This window comes from Trichosurus vulpecula, chromosome 1 (genome assembly GCF_011100635.1).
Source record: "Trichosurus vulpecula isolate mTriVul1 chromosome 1, mTriVul1.pri, whole genome shotgun sequence".
Lineage (NCBI taxonomy): Eukaryota > Metazoa > Chordata > Mammalia > Diprotodontia > Phalangeridae > Trichosurus > Trichosurus vulpecula.
Window position 1 is genome coordinate 24,537,620 of NC_050573.1, and position 19,163 is coordinate 24,556,782.

Consider the following 19,163-nt stretch of genomic DNA (forward strand, 5'->3'; position numbering starts at 1 on the left):
TAATAGAAATGTTGTTTGGTGTTCTAGAACTAAATGGAAGATACAAATCAATGTAATTTTGAGGTAGATTGGCAGAATTGTGTGCAATTTTAAGTGTGATAATTGTTGATTTGAGGCAGCATGTGATTAAGTGCTTATTTTTAAGAGAAGGATGCCCTTTTTTCTTTATTATGAGGTTTTCCAAAATCTGATTGGAACCTCCATAGAGTAGTCTATACTCAAACTAAGGAATCCTTGAAAGGATCATTGATAGAGAAGGGTACCATACAGAAAGAAATGGATGTTGTTTCAGTGTTAGGAAAGACTTAGACACTTAAGAAATACTTGTTTTGATTTGGTGATGCTCCTTTCTTGGGTGGTTTTTACTGGATATGGTATTTGAAGGTACATTCTTTAGTCTCATGGTGGTTAGAAATATATATATATAGCTTTCTTGAGCATGAAATAATGTGCCTCTGCAGATGCTCTAGCAGAATGAATTCTATTTGGCTTCTCATTTTTGAATATCCATAATTCCTAACTGGGAGGTAGAATTGCAGTATTTTTTCCTTTATGTGTCTCTTAACAAGAAAAAAATACAATTTTGTTTGGAGTGTTTGAAATAGGACAGTTCTATTACATGCAGAAGCCCTCCTAGTATTACACTGGAGCCTCCCTCTAGCGTGTTCTATAGGGTCCATGTCACAGGACCATCTTTTGGTAAATCATATTCTGAGTTGTCCTTATCTGAAAGAGGTTTAGATGCCTAAGCCAAATAGTCAATCCTACACTTCAGGGAAGGCTGTTATGGTGAGATTCCAGTCTAGGTCATTGGCTAAGTGATTTAATAGCTTACACGTTATTTTGAAACAGTTAAGAAATTTAGATCTGAAGAGTTAGTTTAATTTTTGGAAAAGGATTTTCTATAGCATAGTTTTTATCACCAGCAACCTTGTCTTGTGTTTTTTTTTGAGTTTTCTTTTCCCCTCTCCTATTTTCAGCATCACAGGTTTTTGTTTACAAGAATTGATTACTTTTGTTGTTACTCATTTCTTCACACCACTGAGGAAATTACACATGCTTCTGTGATGTACTGGGTAAATTGACCCCCAGATTTATTAATAGTTAATTGAATGAAATATTCTGAGATGATGCTGAATGAATAACAAACTTTCAAGGAGAATTTTGTCTGAGATTGAATGATTTTAATAGTTTGTTTCACTTGCCTTGACAGGGATCATAACAGTGATGCTGGAATATACACTCAATCAAGAATCCCTTTCCAAACAGTTGAGAGTTTATATCTTCATATTGGACACTCTCAGTATCGTTTGTTTTCTCTGTTTAGTCTTTTTTATATAAAAAGTAATAACAACAATAGCTGCCTTATGTATGTTACTGTTCGTTACAAGAACCCTGCGAGATAGGAGCAAATGTTATATTCTCATTTTAGAGATGAGGAGACTGCCATTGACAGAGCACTTCCTAAGTGACAGACACTGCACTAAGAACAATATAAAGCCATAAAGAAAGGCAAAAGTACAGGCCTGGCTCCCAAGAAGCTCACATTCTAATGGGGAGATAACATGTAGATAACTGGGTACATACAAGATTCAGACAATGGAAATGGAAATGATTTCAGAAGGGCAACACTTGCTGGTGGCCACATGGTTAGTAAATGTCAGAAGTGGCTTCTGAACCGGGTCTTCTTGACCCTAGGTGTAGCAGTCAAGGTCCCTGAGCTGGAATTAGAATGAATAGCAAGGGATGGGGAGAAATTTCCCAAGATCAGAAATGTGTCCATCTTGGGTAGGCACATGGAGCAGAACCTAGAAGTGAGACCTTGAGTTAAGTCTTGAAGAACACCAAGGCTTCCTGGAGACTGGGGTGAGGAGGGAGGGCATTCTAGTTATGAAGGACAGCCGATGCAAAGGTATCAGGAGGAGAGAGAGAATCTATTACGGGGGAGCAGCCAGAAGAAAGCTACTTTGGCTGGACTGAAGAGAATATGAAATGACTATCATAGAGTAAGTTTGGAAAGGTCATTTGAGGCTGGGTTTTGTTCTAGGCATAATTGGGAGCTATTGAAGTTTATCGAGTAGGGGCATGGCATGGTCAGGCCTGTGTTTTAGGAGAATCACTTTGATAGCTGCCTGGCAGATAGGTTGCAGAGGGGAGAGACTTCAAGCAGGGAGACAAATTAAGAGGCCATTGAGTAGCTCAGGCAAGAGGTTATGAGAGCCTGAATGAGGGTGTGGTGGCCAGGTGAGTAGACACCAGGGGATGGATGGGAGAAGGTAGAATTGATAGGATTTAGCCACTTAATGCATGTGTGGGTTGAGGAAGAGTGAATTGAAGATGATGCTGAGATTGTAAAACTAGATGACTGGGTGGTGGTGGTCCACTTGACAGAATTAGGGAAATCTGGACGGGGGTGGGCTTGGAGAGAGAGAGAGAGAGAGAGAGAGAGAGATAGATAAATTCTCTTTTGGGGATGCTAAGTTTGAGGAGCTTATAGGACATCAATTTTGAAATTTCCAGTAAGCATGGGTGATGGAACTGTAGCTCAGGAGAGAGACTAGGACTGGATATATAGATTTGGGAATCATTGCCTACACATGATAGATAATTGGTAGCTGGTGTGAGTTTGTATCTCCATATTTTATCATTCATTAACATTTGATTTCTGCTTAGGCTTTTACATGTAAAGCATAATAACTTGCATTTATATAGTGCTTTAAAGAAAGCGGTGTCAGAGAACCCAAAGAAGTGAGTTTATACAAAAGGGAGCCAGTGTTTAACAGTGCCAAATGCTTCAGATCAAGAAGGACAAGGATTAAGAAAGGGCCATTAGATTTGGTAATTAAGAGATAGTAACTCTAGAGAGAACAATTTGAGTTGAGTGATGAAGTCATTGAGAGATTGAGAAGTAAAGTGACTTGGCTGAAAGTCATGTAGCTAGTTAGTAGCACATCTGGAACTCAGCACGGAGTCTCCCAGTCCCCAGCTATCTAATTCAGCATTCTTTCCACATGTCAGCAGAACTCATTTTCTTATCCTCCTAAATGAGAAAAAGGTAGACCTCACTTAAGGACAGGCTAAGACAGATCTTAACTTACTGCATGTGTTCACCATAAAGCATGTCCAGGGAAACCAGCTTCTTTTATATTTTAGTCCAGCTTATCTACACTGTAAAAATAATTCCCTACAGGGAATTTTCAGGTGTTAGGAACCTTGGAAGAGGAATGAAAGATTTAGGTGTTTTACAGAATTACCATCTTTGGTAAGAGATTTCTCTAATTCTGGAGCAGTTCATGAGAGTAGGAAGTGGTCTCTTAATCTTCCCTGCTCCTCTTGCCTCAGACCTGCTAGGTTTAAATGTTGTTGCCAAGGAATCCTCCTTTTCTTGGGACTGATGACAAATGTGGTTGTTTACTAATGACTTAGAAGGACTCCTATTTACATAGCCTTTCACTCTTTTACCCAGCAATTTCCCCCATGGTTCTCTGGTGCAAGTATTAGGATCCCAGAATCTGGGGTCAGAAGAGACCTTGGAGATCAGCCAGGCCAATTCCTCACTTTTCAGATGAGGAAACAGAGCCCTAGTGCTTTAGTTACTTGTTTGGTGTCCTGTAGGTCATAGGTAGTAGAGCCAGGATTGGAACACAGGTCTTTTTATTCCAAAATGAAAATGGAGAATCCTTGAGCCTTCAGAAGCCACTTCATCACCATTGAGCCAGTAATTGGGAGAGCAGGTGCTGGAGTGAATGAGCCTTAATTCTTTTCTCCTCTGAACTTTCCAGAGCAGTCTGGCTATTCATAGTCAGATAGCAGAGTAAAACCATCAAGTGTATTCACAGAAAAACATGAACATAACCCTAATAATGAGGATGATAGCAGTGCACATTCATACCGGGTGCTCAGATTTCCAAAGACCTTCACCAGCATTATTTCACTGGGTTCTCACCTAAACCCTGGGAAGTCTATCCTCTAGGTATTAGATGAAGAAACTGAGGCATAGAGAGACTTGACTAGGGTCACACAGGAATTGTCCTAAGCAGGATTTGAACTCAAGGTCTATTTTACTCCAAATAATATAATACTGATTTGAATGTGGTATAGAAAAGAATTGTAAATGGTCAGCACATTCCCAAGAGTAAGGGAGTAATCAGAGTGGAGAAGAATTCACCCTGATAGACGTCTTGGAGGACATGTTTTAAATGGGAAGGATGAGTAAACCCAGAAGTGGGATAGGAAAAGGTAAGTCATGTGGGAAAATCTCAAGCACATTTTCTTGACATCAGTGGAGGAACTATGGTGGGAAATGGTGAGGAAAAAAAAAAGCTGAGGTGAAATTAGGACAAGAGTTGATGGAGGGCCTGAACTCTTTATGAAGACTTAGCTTTTTATACTGGACAGGTGGAAACCTTAGATCTTGATTTTCTTCAGTTCTTTTTGAAGCACCCTTCTCTCCCTCATTTCTCAGCCAGGGGCCCCTTTTCTTGTCTTTGTATACTTTTTCCTTAAGGCTTCTCCTACTTGCATGGTGGCAGCTCTCATCTCTTTGCTGATGACTCTAATCTGCCTCTATTCAAATCTATTTTTGTATTTTTAGCTGCCTCTCAGTCATCTATGACTGGGACATTGTGCTATTTTTTTCAGACTTCAATGGTAGAACTAAGCTTTCCCATTGATGACCTACTTCCCTTTCACTGTTATTTTGAAGTCTTGGGGGAAATCTTGTTTTCCTTTTTTGCCATAAGTAACAGCACAGAATATATACTCCATTCTTCCTCTTCATTGGTAAAGGTCTTATTTTAGTGGTTACTACAAAGTCAGCAAGTCAGGTCAGTAAGCATTAGTTCCCTACTATGTGTCTTGCGCTATGCTGTGTTGGGTCCCCCTCTTGGGGAATTCAAAGTCTAGTTGGAGAAACTATGCAAACAACTGTAGAAGCTACATATAGAATAGATTGGAGAAGTTGGGAAAAGCTTCTTGCATGTAGAAGGTGGGATTTTATCTGGGACTTGAAGCCAGGAGGCAGAGACAAGGAGCAAGAGTATTCCAGGCATAGGGGACCACCAGTGACAGTGTACAGAGCTGGGAGACAGAGGGTTTTGTTGAGGAAGGCCAACAAGGCCAGTATGACTGGATTGAATTGTATGTGGTAAGGTAGAAGGTAGATGGCCTTCGTACGTACCTGGCCAGGTTATGAAGGGCTTTACAAGCCAAACAGGATTTTATATTTGGCCCTGAAGACAATGGGGAAGGGGAACATGGTCCGATGCATGCTTTATTAAGATCAGTTTGATAGCCTAGTGGAAGATAAATTGGTATGTGGAGAGTCTTGAGGCAGGGAGACAAACCAGCAGATTATTATAATAGTCCAGATGTGAGGTGGTGGGGGGATGCTAGTGCCAGAGGAGAGAAGAGTGTATTGGAGAGTTAGCATGAAGGTAGAAATGATAGAACTTGGCAACTGATAGGGTTTAGGAGGTGAGAGTGCTGGTAGCAAGGATGACACTGAACTTTTGAGTGTGGGTTATTTGGGAGGATGGTGGTACCCTTGACTATAATAGGGAAATACCGAAGTGGAGAGGGTTTGGGGAAAACATAGAGCTTGGTTTTGGCCATGTTGAGTTTCAAATGTCTGCTGGACACCCAGTTGGAGATGTGAGCCTGGAGAGAGGTTAGTTAGGGCAGGATAAGTACGTTTAGAGAGAAGAATTGAATCCCTGGGAGCTGGTAAGATCATCAAGTGAAATAGTATGAAGGGAGGAGAGAAGAGGGTCCAGGACAGAGCTTCGGGGGATACCTGCTGTTAGTGAGCTCAGCCTGGATGAAGATCCAGCAAAGGAGATTTAGAAGCAGTATTACAGTTAGGAGGAGAACCAGGAGAGGGGGGTGCCCTGGAAACCTAGAGAGAAGAAAGTATTAGGGAGAGGGGAATGATTGATAGTGTCAAAGGCTGCAGAGAGGTCAGGCAGGATGAGGATTGAGAAAGGACCATGAGATTTGGCAAAGATTGTAGTTTATATTTTTATTGTTTGATTTACTATTTTAAAGTTTCCTTAGTTGACTGTCTCCTCAGCTTTCCAATCAAGTCAATCAAGTGTTTACTACTATGCAGGGAATACTGGCTGTGTGATGCAAAAAATGAAGTAATCCTTGCCAGTGCTGAGCTTACATTCTTTTTTTTTTTATCCCTCACCTCTTTCTAATTAATGAATTATTTATTATTTTAATTTATTTATTTTTAGTTTTCAACATTCACTTCTATAAGATTTTGAATTCTAAATTTTCTCTTCCTCCCTCCCTCCTCTCCCCAAGACAGTGTGTAATCTGATATAGGCTCTACATATGCACTCATATTAAACATATTTTCACATTAGTCATGTTGTAAAGAAAAATTAGAACCAATGGAAGGAACCATGAGAAAGAAGAAACAAAACAAAACAAAAAAAGAGAGAGAAAATAGTCTGCTTCGATCTGCATTCAGACTCCATAGTTCTTTTTCTGGATGTGGATAGCATTTTCCATCATGAGTCTTTTGGAATTGTCTTAGATTCTTGCATTGCTGAGAAGAGCTAAGTCTATCAAAGTTAGTTATCACCCAATGTTGCTGTTACTGTGTACAATGTTTTCCTGGTTCTGCTCACTTTACTCAGCATCAGTTCATGTAAGTCTTTCCAGGTTTTTCTGAAGTCCGTCTGCTCCTCATTTCTTATAGCACAACAGTACTCCATTACATTTATATACCACAACTTCTTCAGCCATTCCCCAGTTAATGGGCATCCCCTCAATTTCTAATTCTTGGCTACCACAAAAAGAGCTGCTATAAGTATTTTTGTACATGTGGGTCCTTTTCTCATTTTTATGATATCTTTGGGATACAAACCTAGAAGGGTCAAAGGTCAAAGGCTGGGTCAAAGGCTATGCATAGTTTTGTAGCCCTTTGGGCATAGTTCCAAATTGCTCTCCAGTATGGTTGGATCAGTTTACAAGTCCACCAACAATACATTAGTGTTCCGATTTTCCCACATCTCCAACATTTATCATGTTCCTGTTTTGTCGTGTTAGCCAGCCAATCTGATAGGTGTAAGGTGGTACCTCAGAGGTGTTTTGATTCGCATTTCTCTAATCAATAGTGATTTAGAGCATTTTTTTCATATGACTACAGAAAGCTTTAATTTCTTCATCTGGAGATGCCTATTCATATCTTTTGACCATTTATCAATTGGGGAATGACTTGTATTCTTACAACTGAGCCTACATTCTAATGGGGCAGACAACAATTGCCTAGAAAAATATGCTCTATACATGTCCATGTCACTCCCCTCAATTACCTTAACTGATTACCCATTCTTCCTTAGGTAAAATATTTAGCACATAACTCTGTTTGGTCTTTTGCCTTCTTTTTCTCATTCATTCCTTTGAAAAAACCAAAACAAAACCAACCCCCTGCCCCGCCCCCAATCTCCAACTAAGCACATTTGCTTCCTTTTACTTCTTTATCCATTCGGTATCTTGTGCTTCCTCATTTCTTATTTAACCGTTTCATTCTTCCCAAAGATACCCGAAGGAAATAAAATCTAAATCACCTTGCAGAACGATTTTAAAAGATCTCTCAAAGCCAATCAGTCAACAAGTTTTGATTAAGTTCCTTTATGCTCTTTGTGCCAGGTATTAGAGATAAAAGTACCAACATGAGACAGACCCTGCCCTCAAGGAGCTTCTATTTTACTGAATTTATAATCTGAAATTCATGATGGTAAGGTGACAACGGAATATCTCATGTGTCCTGCCAAAATGACAGGCACTTGTCTAGGTGCTGATAAATAGAACTCAGTCAGGTATGCGTCAGATTGAAGCATTAGTGGAGTTTTGTTAGGAAAAGTGAAAAATTTGCAATCTTAGTTGCAAGTTGAAATAAGGAGGAGAATATACTTAGAGATGGTAGCAAATGCTCTTAGATCAGTGAGGGCAGTTAACAAATCATTGAAAAGTAGATTGTGTAATAGTCATATCAATTCAACTTAGCTAATTTAGAAATGATGTTGGTTTTTTGTTTTGTTTTTGTTAGCAGTATTTTTGTGGAATTCAAAAGGAGCCAGGCAATGCCATCAATATATGTTGCTGTTCCTATAGTAGATGCTTCCTAAAATTAAGGCAAAAGGGACTGTCCTAATAATTCTTGTATGCCAGTGACTGTTCAAGGCAAAGGTTTGCCAGCCCATCAGATTGGGCTTGTGAACCGATACTAATTTGCATGGCTGCCTTAGATTCCTTAAGAAGACCAGAATTGACAAATAGTACTATGTGTTCCTGTATTCCAGGTCAAGTTGGCATCTTTCCTCCCCTAAGTGTATTTTCATCACTTCCTTATGTTTCACTTGCCTCTTCTTTATTCTTTTGAAATACAGATTTTGAACGAATGGACAGAGACTGGGACTTATTCTTTGGACAGTTCCTGCTATGTGCCCACTTTAAATAGTCTCTGATTGCTATTAAGTGTTAACCAACCATTAGGTGCTGTACATAAAACATCCCTCTCATAGTGAACAGGTTTTAATTGAATTTTGCTGACATAACAGCATCTGGCTTCTTTAAGGAGTCAAGTTCTTTCTTCCTTTCCCCCTCGGCATTCTGTTGCCTGTACCACATAGGCCTATCTTAATGTCTTTTATTCATGCTATTTAAGTGCAGAATGTACAGCTGCATTTGAGGAAGTAGGTAGATTCACAACATCTCCATTCCATTTTCTTCTTTGAAGGGAGGTAGCTCAACAGAATCAGAACCAGCAACTTCCATAATGATCTAGGCTTTTCAGGTCAAAAGCTTGCTCTAACGTCTCACATACGGAAGAGAGTAGAGACAGATTATAGGAAAGGGGAGTTTCAGAGTCCTTGGAGGAGTGGAGTTCACAAGTTACATCTGCCTTCCCACAGCTTATCAGACCCTTGACATCTTAGTAGTGATGTGACCCAGCCAATGCTCCTTATTTCTTGGTAGTAAAAGCTGCATATGCCAGGGTGGGCTCCCCTCAGTTCTACATTTGGATTCTTCAGTACCACATCCTCTAGGTCAAGGTCATCGCAGGCACAAAAAGTTCTTGGCACATCACTGCGTGCAAACAAAATTTAACTGGCAGTCTTGGGCACTGGTAAAGATGCAGAGTGGGAATTATATTAGTAGCTAAACTCTGATTAATGTGTATCTTTTCTGAATAAATGATTTGGACCAAATATTAATCATTCTGGAATGAAGTGACAATGCAAATGGAGACTGCTGTAATGCGTTTCTAATTAAAGTCAGATACTCCCTTAAACCTTTAGGAAAGAAGAATTTGGTATTTCAGAATACCTGTGATGGGCATTGTTTATTTTTAAATGGGCTTTTAGAGCCGGTTCATAAATCCCAGAATGTTATATCTTAAAAGCCAACATATTTTGGGAAACAGAATGCTGATGAGTTTTTTGCACCATATTACAGATTGCAGTTGCGTGTATTTTTAGAGTCTGTGGGATACAATTAAGGTAGAGCCTTTGGCATATTTAATTTTGATTCCCTGGTTTTATTCTTAAATAGCCATTCTTGGTCTTCTTAGTGCTTCCAACTATGGGATTATTTTGAAAGTTTTTTCTCAGCCATGGGGCTCTCTCCCTATGGGAATAAACCACTGCCTTGATTAAGATAATTTTCTTAAGTATTATTAGACCAGTGATTAGAGTGAAGTGTGTGTGTGTGTGTGTGTGTACACACATGCTTTTAAGATTGAAATATAAATTGTGCTCTGTCATGTGAAGCATTTTCTTAAATGGTTTATTAAGGAATTTTGTGAGACATTCATGCATTTTATTTATAGGTACTTGATTGAAAAGGCTACATTTTGTCATATTTTTAACTTAATTATCAGGGTCCACTTAGAAGTGTTTTTAGGTCATTTTTTTTTTTTGCGTTTATATCGTACATGTTGTAACAATACTAGCCCTCTTCCTGTTATGTATATGATACATATCATAGAAAGTATATGTGTTTATTAGGTAGAAATTTTTATTTAAGAGTAAATTTTTCTAGAAAATAGGGACTGAAAAAAATCAACTTGGCTTCGTATCTGAAGAGACAGTGCTGCTGTGTGTGGGTGTCTGGCTGCATGCACAGGGCTGCTCAAAGCTCATTTCTCTCCATGGGGATAACTGGCTGCATACCAAAGATGTGGCCAGGAGGAGTAGGCAAGCAATGTGGGGGCAGGTTGCATGTTCTTTTATTAGCATCTTCATTGTACTTCTGAATCTCACCCAGTACTGAGCACTGACTAGGTTTTTGCTGTTGAACTCTGATCCTGTGCTGTTAACTCTTCACTGTCCCCTTGAGCCACTTAGTACGTCAGGCACTAGTTGTTTGTTTTTATTTTTTTACTGTTTTAGCTCAGTTGTGGCATAGCATTTCCATGGAATGGTAATCTTGGGAAGGAGATAGATTTTTTTAACTCCATGGGATGACCTACAATGTACTGTCATACTTCTCTGCTCATACCTAAATTCATCCTTAAAGAATTACCTTGTCAGGGATGACTTTTCTTTGCTTTTTTCTTATGGTAATTTTTTTCAAAGAACATAAATCTATTTTCTCTCCCTCTTGCCTCTTCCTCCTCACCCCCACCTCATTGAAAAAAATAAAGAAAAACAAAACCCTTAAGACACATACACATAGTTAAGCAAAACAAATTCCCCCATTGGCCATGTCAAAAAACATGTCTCCATCTCCAACCTGAGTCCATCAGCTCTCTGCCAAGAGGTAGGGTTGCATGCAGGGGTGTGCTGGTGAATGTTTAACATTTAACAAAAACAGCATGCTTACTCTTTTAAGTTTAATCTGCAGTATTAACATTTTCTTTTTGGCTTCTTAAGTCCAATCACCAATTTCTGAGGTGGAAGTGCTCCCACCGACAATTTAACAGTTGACTCTTGGGAACTGATTCAAGCTGGTTCCCACCCAGGTCCGGCAGTCAGCTTCATTGTCAGGCCTCTGGAATCGTGAGTGCTCATTGTGGTGATCCGAATTCTTAAGTTTTTCCAAATTGTCTTTACGTTGTTGCTGTGTCAGTCATTCTTCTGATCCTGCTCATGTCACTGGGCATTAGTTCATTCAGTTTTTCTTGGGTTTCTTTGAAACCATCCCCTTAGAAAAGCACATTTCCATTCCATTCCACCAGACATCTTCATTTGTTCAACTTTCCCCAGCTGATGAGCCCTGGGGGTGACTTTCCTTTGTTTTGCAGAGTTACTGGAGAGTGCCTTTTGCTAGGCTCCTCCTTTAACAAGTAGGTTCACCAGACTAGGCCTCTGGATTGACTTTTCCCTGCCTGAGGTCCCACCATTTGCTGTGTCAGTAAGAATGCAGTTCTTCTTGTTTTATGTTCCATCTTTTGAAGAATGAAATGCTCATTAAAGTAAGTCAAGAATTTATCAACTACTTTGCTCTTATGTAAGAGCTGTGTCTATCCAGGCAGTCACTAAGCATTCATTAAATGCCTGCTATAATACCAGGCACTGTGCTAAGTGCTGAGATACAAAGAAGGGCAAAAGACAGCCCTTGCCCTCAAGAACCTCCCACTCTAATGGGGTAGATAACATGGAAGCAACTATGCACATATAAGCTATAGACAGGATAAATTAGAGATAATCAATAGAGAAGGCACTAGCATTAAGGAAGATCACAAAAAGCTTCCTGTAGAAGATGGGATTTAGCTGGGTCTTGAAGGAAGCCAGGGGAGCCTGGAGGTGGAGAGGAGGAGGAAGAAAATTCCAGGTCTGCTGGACAGACAGTGCAAATGGCCAGAAATTGTAGACATATGGCATTGACACCTCCCATCGCTGCCATATCATGCTGGATTTGTCTCTATAGTATGCACCCATCTCATTGAGTCTTGGTTATGTCTGTGAGATTCTTGAACTAACCTGTCTGGTCCACCCTATTTATTACTCCAGCTTCTGTCGCTCTGACTGAGCCTCCTTTCCAGTGACAGGCATGCGTTTTAATTTAGAAGAGTTTCTTTACTACCCCATCGCTTGTAACTTGGACCTCTCCCTTCCACCGAATGTAGACTAATCAATAAAGCTTTGGTGGTATCACCCTTAAATAAATCAGCCCCAACCTCTACCCCCATCAAGGTTTTCCTTTTGTAGAATTTAACTTGTATTGCTAATTGATAATAGAAAGCAAGTTAATAATTCTGTCTGATAGTTGTACAATCAAACTGTATTGTGGAATAAGGGCAAAGATAGAGGAATCTAGGTTGTCTCTTGGTTTATGACTTGAATTCAAAGTGATGTCGGAATAAAGCAAACCTGAGCAATAACTTTGATGCCCAGTTGTACAGTTAATGAAAATTGTGGAGGAACAAGATCAGGAATTTTTCAGAACATCGTGAGGGACAGAAATTCTTCAGCTGTGGTGTAGTGGCGAGAATGCTTCATTTTGGGCCGGATGACCTGAACTTGGATCTTGGCTTTGACGCTAACTAGCCATGTGACCCTGAGAAAATTTCACTTAATTTCTGAACTTCAGTTTAGGAGTCCGGCACAGCTAACATCACTAGAAGGCTGGGATGAAAAATGCCTCCTAAGCTTTAAGGTTCTCTTTAAATGTGAATTATTATCATCAACACCTTTGTGATCTTGGACAAGTCACTTCATCTGCTAGGCCTTTTCTCATGTATAAAACAAGGTTGTTAGACTAGATGACCTCCAAGGTTCCTTCCAAGTCCAAATTTTATGATCACCTATGGTTGAACGGAAATTCATTATGGGCTCTCTTTGGATAACGTCTGATACGATTTAAAATTTGAGTTGCTATGATCTGTTTTTGTATACTCCTTTTCTAAATTAATGCAGCTTAATATACACTGCATTGCAGGTGTCTTATTGTAGGTTTTTTTTTTAAGTTATTGACTGTTAGCCTAACATCATAAGCTAGTATGGGCAAATTGCCTTGAAATTTACTGTAGCTAAATTAAAAATTGGGTTTCCCTGTCAAAGTCAGTGATCAACAGGCATTTATTATGCTCCTTTTATATGCCAGATGAACCGTGGTGGGCTCTGGGGATACAGCATCAAAAGCGAAACAGACTACATTTAAGGATTTGATACTTAATGAGGAGACAGTGGGTATAAGTAAGTGTAGAATTGTGGATAGAGTATAAACAAAATAAATATGTGTTAGTTTTGAAAGGGAGGACACCGGCAGCTAAGTGGGGAAGGTGTCAAGAAAGACATTTTTTTTTTTTTAGAAAGGAGCACCACAGCGAGTCTTGGCAGAAACCCAAGATTCCAGGAGTCAGAGGTAGGGCAGGAGAACATTCCAGGCTTGGCAAAGCCATCACACAAGGCACAAAAATGGGAGATGTAGGCCAGTCTGGCTGGAACAGAGTGTGCAGGGATGGTAATAATGTGCAAGAGGACTGGAACTGTGGTAAGGGGCTGGGTTGGGAAGAGCTTTATATGCCAAAATGATTCTGGAAGGAGGAGGGAGGCACTGATGTTATTGAGTAGTGGGGTAACATGGTCAGACTTGTACTTTAGGAAAATCCCTTTGCCGGCCGAGTGGGAGATGGATTAAAGTGAGAAGAGGTTTGAAATAGGGACTCTAATTAGAATGATGTGGCATAATTGAGGCCCTAAACTATGTGATTGTTGCCAAGGGAGAGATGTTACGGAGATAGAAGTGATAAGATATGGCAGCTGATTAAATATGTGAGGTGAGGGTGAGGTTTGGAGGGTGACATTGTTTGGGAATCGGTGATTGGGAGGGCGCTGTTTTCTGCACTAGTGATAAGGGAGCCCCAAATTGGGGTGAATTTTGAGAAAAAGATAATGAGTTCTGTTTTGTACATTTTCAGTTTGAAGTGCCCATAGGACATCCAGTTTGAAATGTCTTTAGACCATTGATGATGTGGGACTAGAACTCTGGAAAAAGACGAGGCGTGTGTGTGTGTGTGTGTGTGTGTGTGTGTGTGTGTGTGTGTGTGTCTGTGTGTGTGTGTGTCTGGAAGCCATTGGTATAGAGATGATAATTCAATTTATGGGAGGTCACTACTTGAGAAACTAGAGAGAGAAAAGAGAAGAGGGTCTGGGCCTGAGTCAGGCATTATGGTACAACCACAGTTATTGGGCATAACATGGCTGAAGATCCAACCAAGGATACTGAGAAGTTGTTCAGACAGATAACAGAACCAGGAGAGAATAGTGTCATGGAAACCCAAGGCAGGAGAGAATATCCAGGAGGGAGCAAGTGATCAACAGTGTTAGATGTTGCACAGAACAAGTTGGATTAAGAAGAGGTCATTAGACTTCACAATTAAGAGATCATTGATTATTTGGAGAGAGGCAGTTTCATTTGAGGAATAATGTTGGATGTCAGGTTGTTGAGGGTTTAGAAGAAAGTGAGAGGAAAGGAAGTGGAGGCATTTAGTATACAAAGCTGTTTCAAGGAATTGGATTGAGAAAAAGATAATTGCTAAAGGGGATCATAGGATTTAGTGGAGGATTTTTGATGACTGGAGAGACTTGAGTGTGTGTTTTTTTAAAATTTTATTTATTTTTATTTTTTTTTTGAAGGGGGAGGGCAGGGCAATTGGGGTTAAGTGACTTGCCCAAAGTCACACAGCTAGTAAGTGTGTCAAGTGTCTGAGGCTGGATTTGAACTCATTTCCTCCTGACTCCAGGTGCTCTACTCACTGCGCCGCCTAGCTGTCCCTTGAGTGTGTTTTTAGGGAGCAGGGAAGGAACCAGTAGATGGGAGAGATTGAAGATTAGAGAAAGATAGTAGTGTGGAGGTAATGTGTTGGAGAAGATGGGAGGGGGTTGCGTTAAAGGGATGTGTAGAAGGCCTTGGTGAAAAGAAGGTCTGAGTGTGCCCAGAAGGGTACAGTTCTCAGACATCTCTCAATGCCAATGGAACCAAATACCATGTAGTGCTTATACCATGAGTTTTAAATTACCGCTGGACCCTGAGCCAGGGGAACTTTCTGCTAATTAACAGATGGGCAAGATTACGTCTTCCTTTATTGTCCATCCTGTCTTTTCATCCTATTGCTGTTTCTGAGATTATTTCCACAAGCTGTTTGTATTCACAACATTTTTGCAATAGTCTTTTTTTAGTTGTGCTTTTTATTTATTCATTTCTTTTTAAGATTTATTTAGCACCTTTTTTTTTTACCTCTGAAGAGCTCTTAATGACTGTACTTAGAACTTCCAAACAGTGAACATTTGTCAAGCACCAAAATAGCAAAATGGAGGACGTATCCTTTGGATGAGTAGGAGGGTCTGGACGGCCATGTATAATTAATCAATCAGTTTTTTATCAAGCATTTATTAAACACCTTCTGTGTGCCAGGCACTGTGCACTGGGGTACAAATACAAAGAATAAAACAATCCCTGTTCCCTACAGGCTTTTATATTCTGTTAGGTGAGATAGTGTATGTGTGCCCGCGCGTGCGTCTGTGTGTGTGTATCTATGTCTCTGTGTCTATGTGAGTGTATGTATATACAGTATACACACAAGCACAAAATATACAGGAGTTTAGAGAGGAAGGGCACTAGAGTTGCAAGGAGATTAGATCAAGATAATCTTCATGATGCTTAAACTGTAACTTGAAGAAAGAGGGAGGGATTCTATGAGATGGAGGGGAGGGATGCATTCTAGGCATGGAGAGTAGCCCTTGTAAAGACACAGAGAAATTAGATGGAGGGCCATGTTTGAGGAATGGAGAGGAGTCTTTTTCAAGGAATTTGGCCAAGAATGGGAGGGGATGTAATGGAATGAAAACTAGTGGTGATGGAAGAATGTAGCGAAGGTTTTTGAAAGTAGAGGGACTTGGGGCAGCTAGGTAGCACAGTGGGCAGAACACCGGACCTAGAGTCAGGAGGAACTGAGTTCAAATCTGGCCTCAGATGTTTGGCGCTTACTAGCTGTGTAACCCCAGGCAAGTTACTTAATCCTGATTGCCTTGCCAAAAAAAGTTCAAGGACTTGAGCATGTTTGAAGGCAGCGAGGAAGAAATTAGTAGATAGTGAGTGATGGAAAATTGGGGGAGGGGATCATAGAGGAGAAGGCATTATGAGTTCCTGGTGAGGAGGAATCATTCTGTTCTCTGTATTTGCATCCTCTGTGTTTTGTACATTGCCCAGCCCATGGTATGGATTTGATAATACTTACTGATTGATTGAGAAAGTGAGAATCAGTGGGATCCAACAGTCTTGGCAAAGAGAAAGGGCACCTCCTTATTCAAGACTGGAGGACAGGAGGAGACAATGGCCTGAGCCATGTGATGGTGGCTATGGGAGTAGAGAGGGAGTTGGATGCAAGAAATGTTGTAGAGGTCGAAACAACTGAATCTGGCAGTTGGTGGGACATGTGTCGTGAGGGAGGGTGAGGAATCATGGGGAATCCTGAAATTGCAGACTTGGGAAAATAGAAGAATAGGGTGCCTTTGACAGAAAGAGTTGTTTCAGACAGGCCAGTGCTTATCTCCAATGTTGGAGACATCATAGAGAGACCTGGACATTCTTTAAAAAATAAGCACTAATTCTGCCTTCATAGCAGTATATTCTTGACATTTAGTAATGCTTGTGATTTACCCTACAATGTTTTATCGTTAAATTAGTCAGCAAGCATTCGTCATCATCGTCATCATCATCAGTAGTAACTAGCATTTGCATAGTACGTTAAGGTTTGCAAAATATTTTAAAGATATTATCTCATTTGACCCTTATAACATTCCTGGGAACTAAGTGCTATTATTATCTCTGTTTTACTTATTATGTAAAAAGTTATGTAAGGCTCTGTGCTAAGTGCTGGAGTTACAAGGAAAGGCAAAAACAGTCCCTGTCCTCCTGGACTTCACCTTTTAATGGGGGAGGTGACATACAAAAACTAGGTGACAAATACCAAATATATTTGGAATAGATAGAAGGGAATATGGGAAGAGAAGGCACTAGCAACTTGGGGGATGGGGGAGGGCATCAGAAATTGAACCCTGCAGAAGATGGAATTTGAGCTGAGTCTTGAAGGAATCTGGGGGGACTCTTGGAGGCTGAGGTCAAGGGTAGAAGTCTCCAGTGCAAAGCCCCCAAGATGGGACCTGCAGTGTGTTGTAGATGGGCCAGTATAGCCTGAGACAGCATGATGTTGTCAAGGAGGGAGTCCTTGATTAGGAATCAGAAGACCTGGATTCTAGTCTTAGTTTTGCCATTGGCGGTAAGCCATGTAACATCTTTGAACCTGAGTTTCCTCATCCACAAAATAGGAACAGATAACCCTATTCTGCTAACCTCACAGGGTTGTTGTGAGGATAAAATGTAATTTAGGGAAAGCCCTTTGTAAATTGTGAAGAGTTATATAAGTGAGAACAGTTATTAGTTTTGGAATTCAAGTATTTCCTGAGTTAATCAATTGAGAAGTATTTATTCTGTGAATACTATGGGCCAGGCTCTGGGCTGGGTGCTGAGGGATAAATACAAGAGCACACATTCTCCTGAAGGGTGTTGATCAGAACATCTATAAGTATGTGCAGAATAAATATGAAGAGAATAAACACGAAGTAGTGAAATACAAGGTAGGTTGGGAGTAAAGTACTAGTTGGGGGAATCGAAAAGCTTCACGTAGAAGGTCCTGCTCAAACTGTGGTTTGAAGGAAGAGATTTCCGTGATTAGGATTGTTCTTTATACCTGTTATCATGGCTAATCAGTGTTGGAATAGAATGTTTCTTTGACTGTCAGTGACCTGTGTACATCCCTGAACCTGTATAGTGCCCTTTTGTGGTGTCTTCCCTTTGGCTGCTGCCTTTTCCTCTATGATACCACTGCTATTTCTAACATTTGTGCAATGTTCCATTTTTCAGGGTTGTCTTTGATGTTTATTTTAATGAAATTTTTTCTATCCAAAAATGTTTGGAGGCTAAGAATCTCCTTTAGGGATGGTGCTGTGTGTCTACGTGTGTGCACACATGTTACACATATGAGAATGACTCTAGTGCTCCTGTGTTTAATGCCCTTTGAATGATTTGTCCAGCAGTATCCCTCTTAATTCTTTTGTTCCAGGTATGTTGGTATAATACCTCCTCAGGGTTAGGGCAAAGCTAACGGGCCTAGCTGGGGACTAAACTCAGGACAGTGATTTCATTAATACTGTATTCCAAACCAAGTGAGCTAGCCAGTCACAGATGTAACACCTACACACTCAGTTTGTTGTGTAACTAACAATGTTTTGAATGATACTTCTGGCCCATCATTTGTCTATATTTATGTGGTGTTTGGCTTTGTTTAGGTCTGTTGTATCAGGTTTGGACTCTCCTGCCAAGATTAGCTCCATGGAAAAGAAACTTCTTATCAAGAGCAAAGAGCTACAAGACACTCAGGACAAGTGTCACAAGGTATTTATTTCTGCGGCTGGCCTCCCTCCTTGCTCCAGGATTCTTCAGCCAGTATATGCCGAGGGATCAGCCCGGTGCTGCTGATGTGCTGACCCAGCAGATCCGTAGAGAGCAGTGCTCCTCCTTCGCTGAAGTTGCTCCTGCATCAGTACAGAAGGAGATGAGTTCAGGCCTTGACTTTGCTGTAAATATCTTAATCTTAACCAAAGGAGGCACTGGATTTAAAACAGTCCTTTTCTCAGCATGACCCAGATGACTGCTTCTTCCAGCAGGTGGCCCTTCCCCCTCATCACTGGCAGAGACACGGCCTAGCTGCTTTGAAGGGTCCGAAGTCTGTCTGCTTAGCCTTTAAGTCTCTGCTTATGTAACTGTGGCCACTTTATTGATTGTGCTCAACGTCTCATAACAATCACTGTTCCTGCATAGAGGGAACTAACTGGAAGCTATTAAAACTCACTACTTGCTTGAGACTCTTGAGAGCAGAGATATATTTATATCCTTTCTCTGTACTGGATTTGTCCTCTAGTTCCTTACAAGGAGATGGGGGAGAATCCTCTGGTTCAAGATGGATTTGGGATAAAGTTAAAGTGACATCTGCAGAAACAGGTGAAAAATGATGGTTGTGGCTTCTTTGCTAACTGGGGTAGAGAAGTGATCGAATGTGAACAAGCGACTTGAATGAATGGAATGACTTAGCGTTGGTGCCTGTCCTTAAGAAGAACTGTGCAAACCAGGACCAGAGACAATGG

General features: G+C 40.5%; 1 protein-coding gene across 3 annotated transcripts in view; it reads left to right on the top strand.

The window, feature by feature from the left end:
• The window catches only part of CIT (citron rho-interacting serine/threonine kinase), a 164,291-nt gene that overhangs the window by 58,073 nt on the left and 87,055 nt on the right, over nt 1-19,163 (top strand). Inside the window, exon 11 of one of the 3 annotated variants that reach the window (XM_036766956.1) lies at nt 18,309-18,414. In XM_036766956.1, coding sequence (XP_036622851.1) covers nt 18,309-18,414 — 106 coding nt within the window. Of the gene's footprint in view, nt 1-18,308; nt 19,163 lie in introns of those variants that run through there. The other 2 variants (XM_036766941.1, XM_036766948.1) reach the window with 2 other exon arrangements.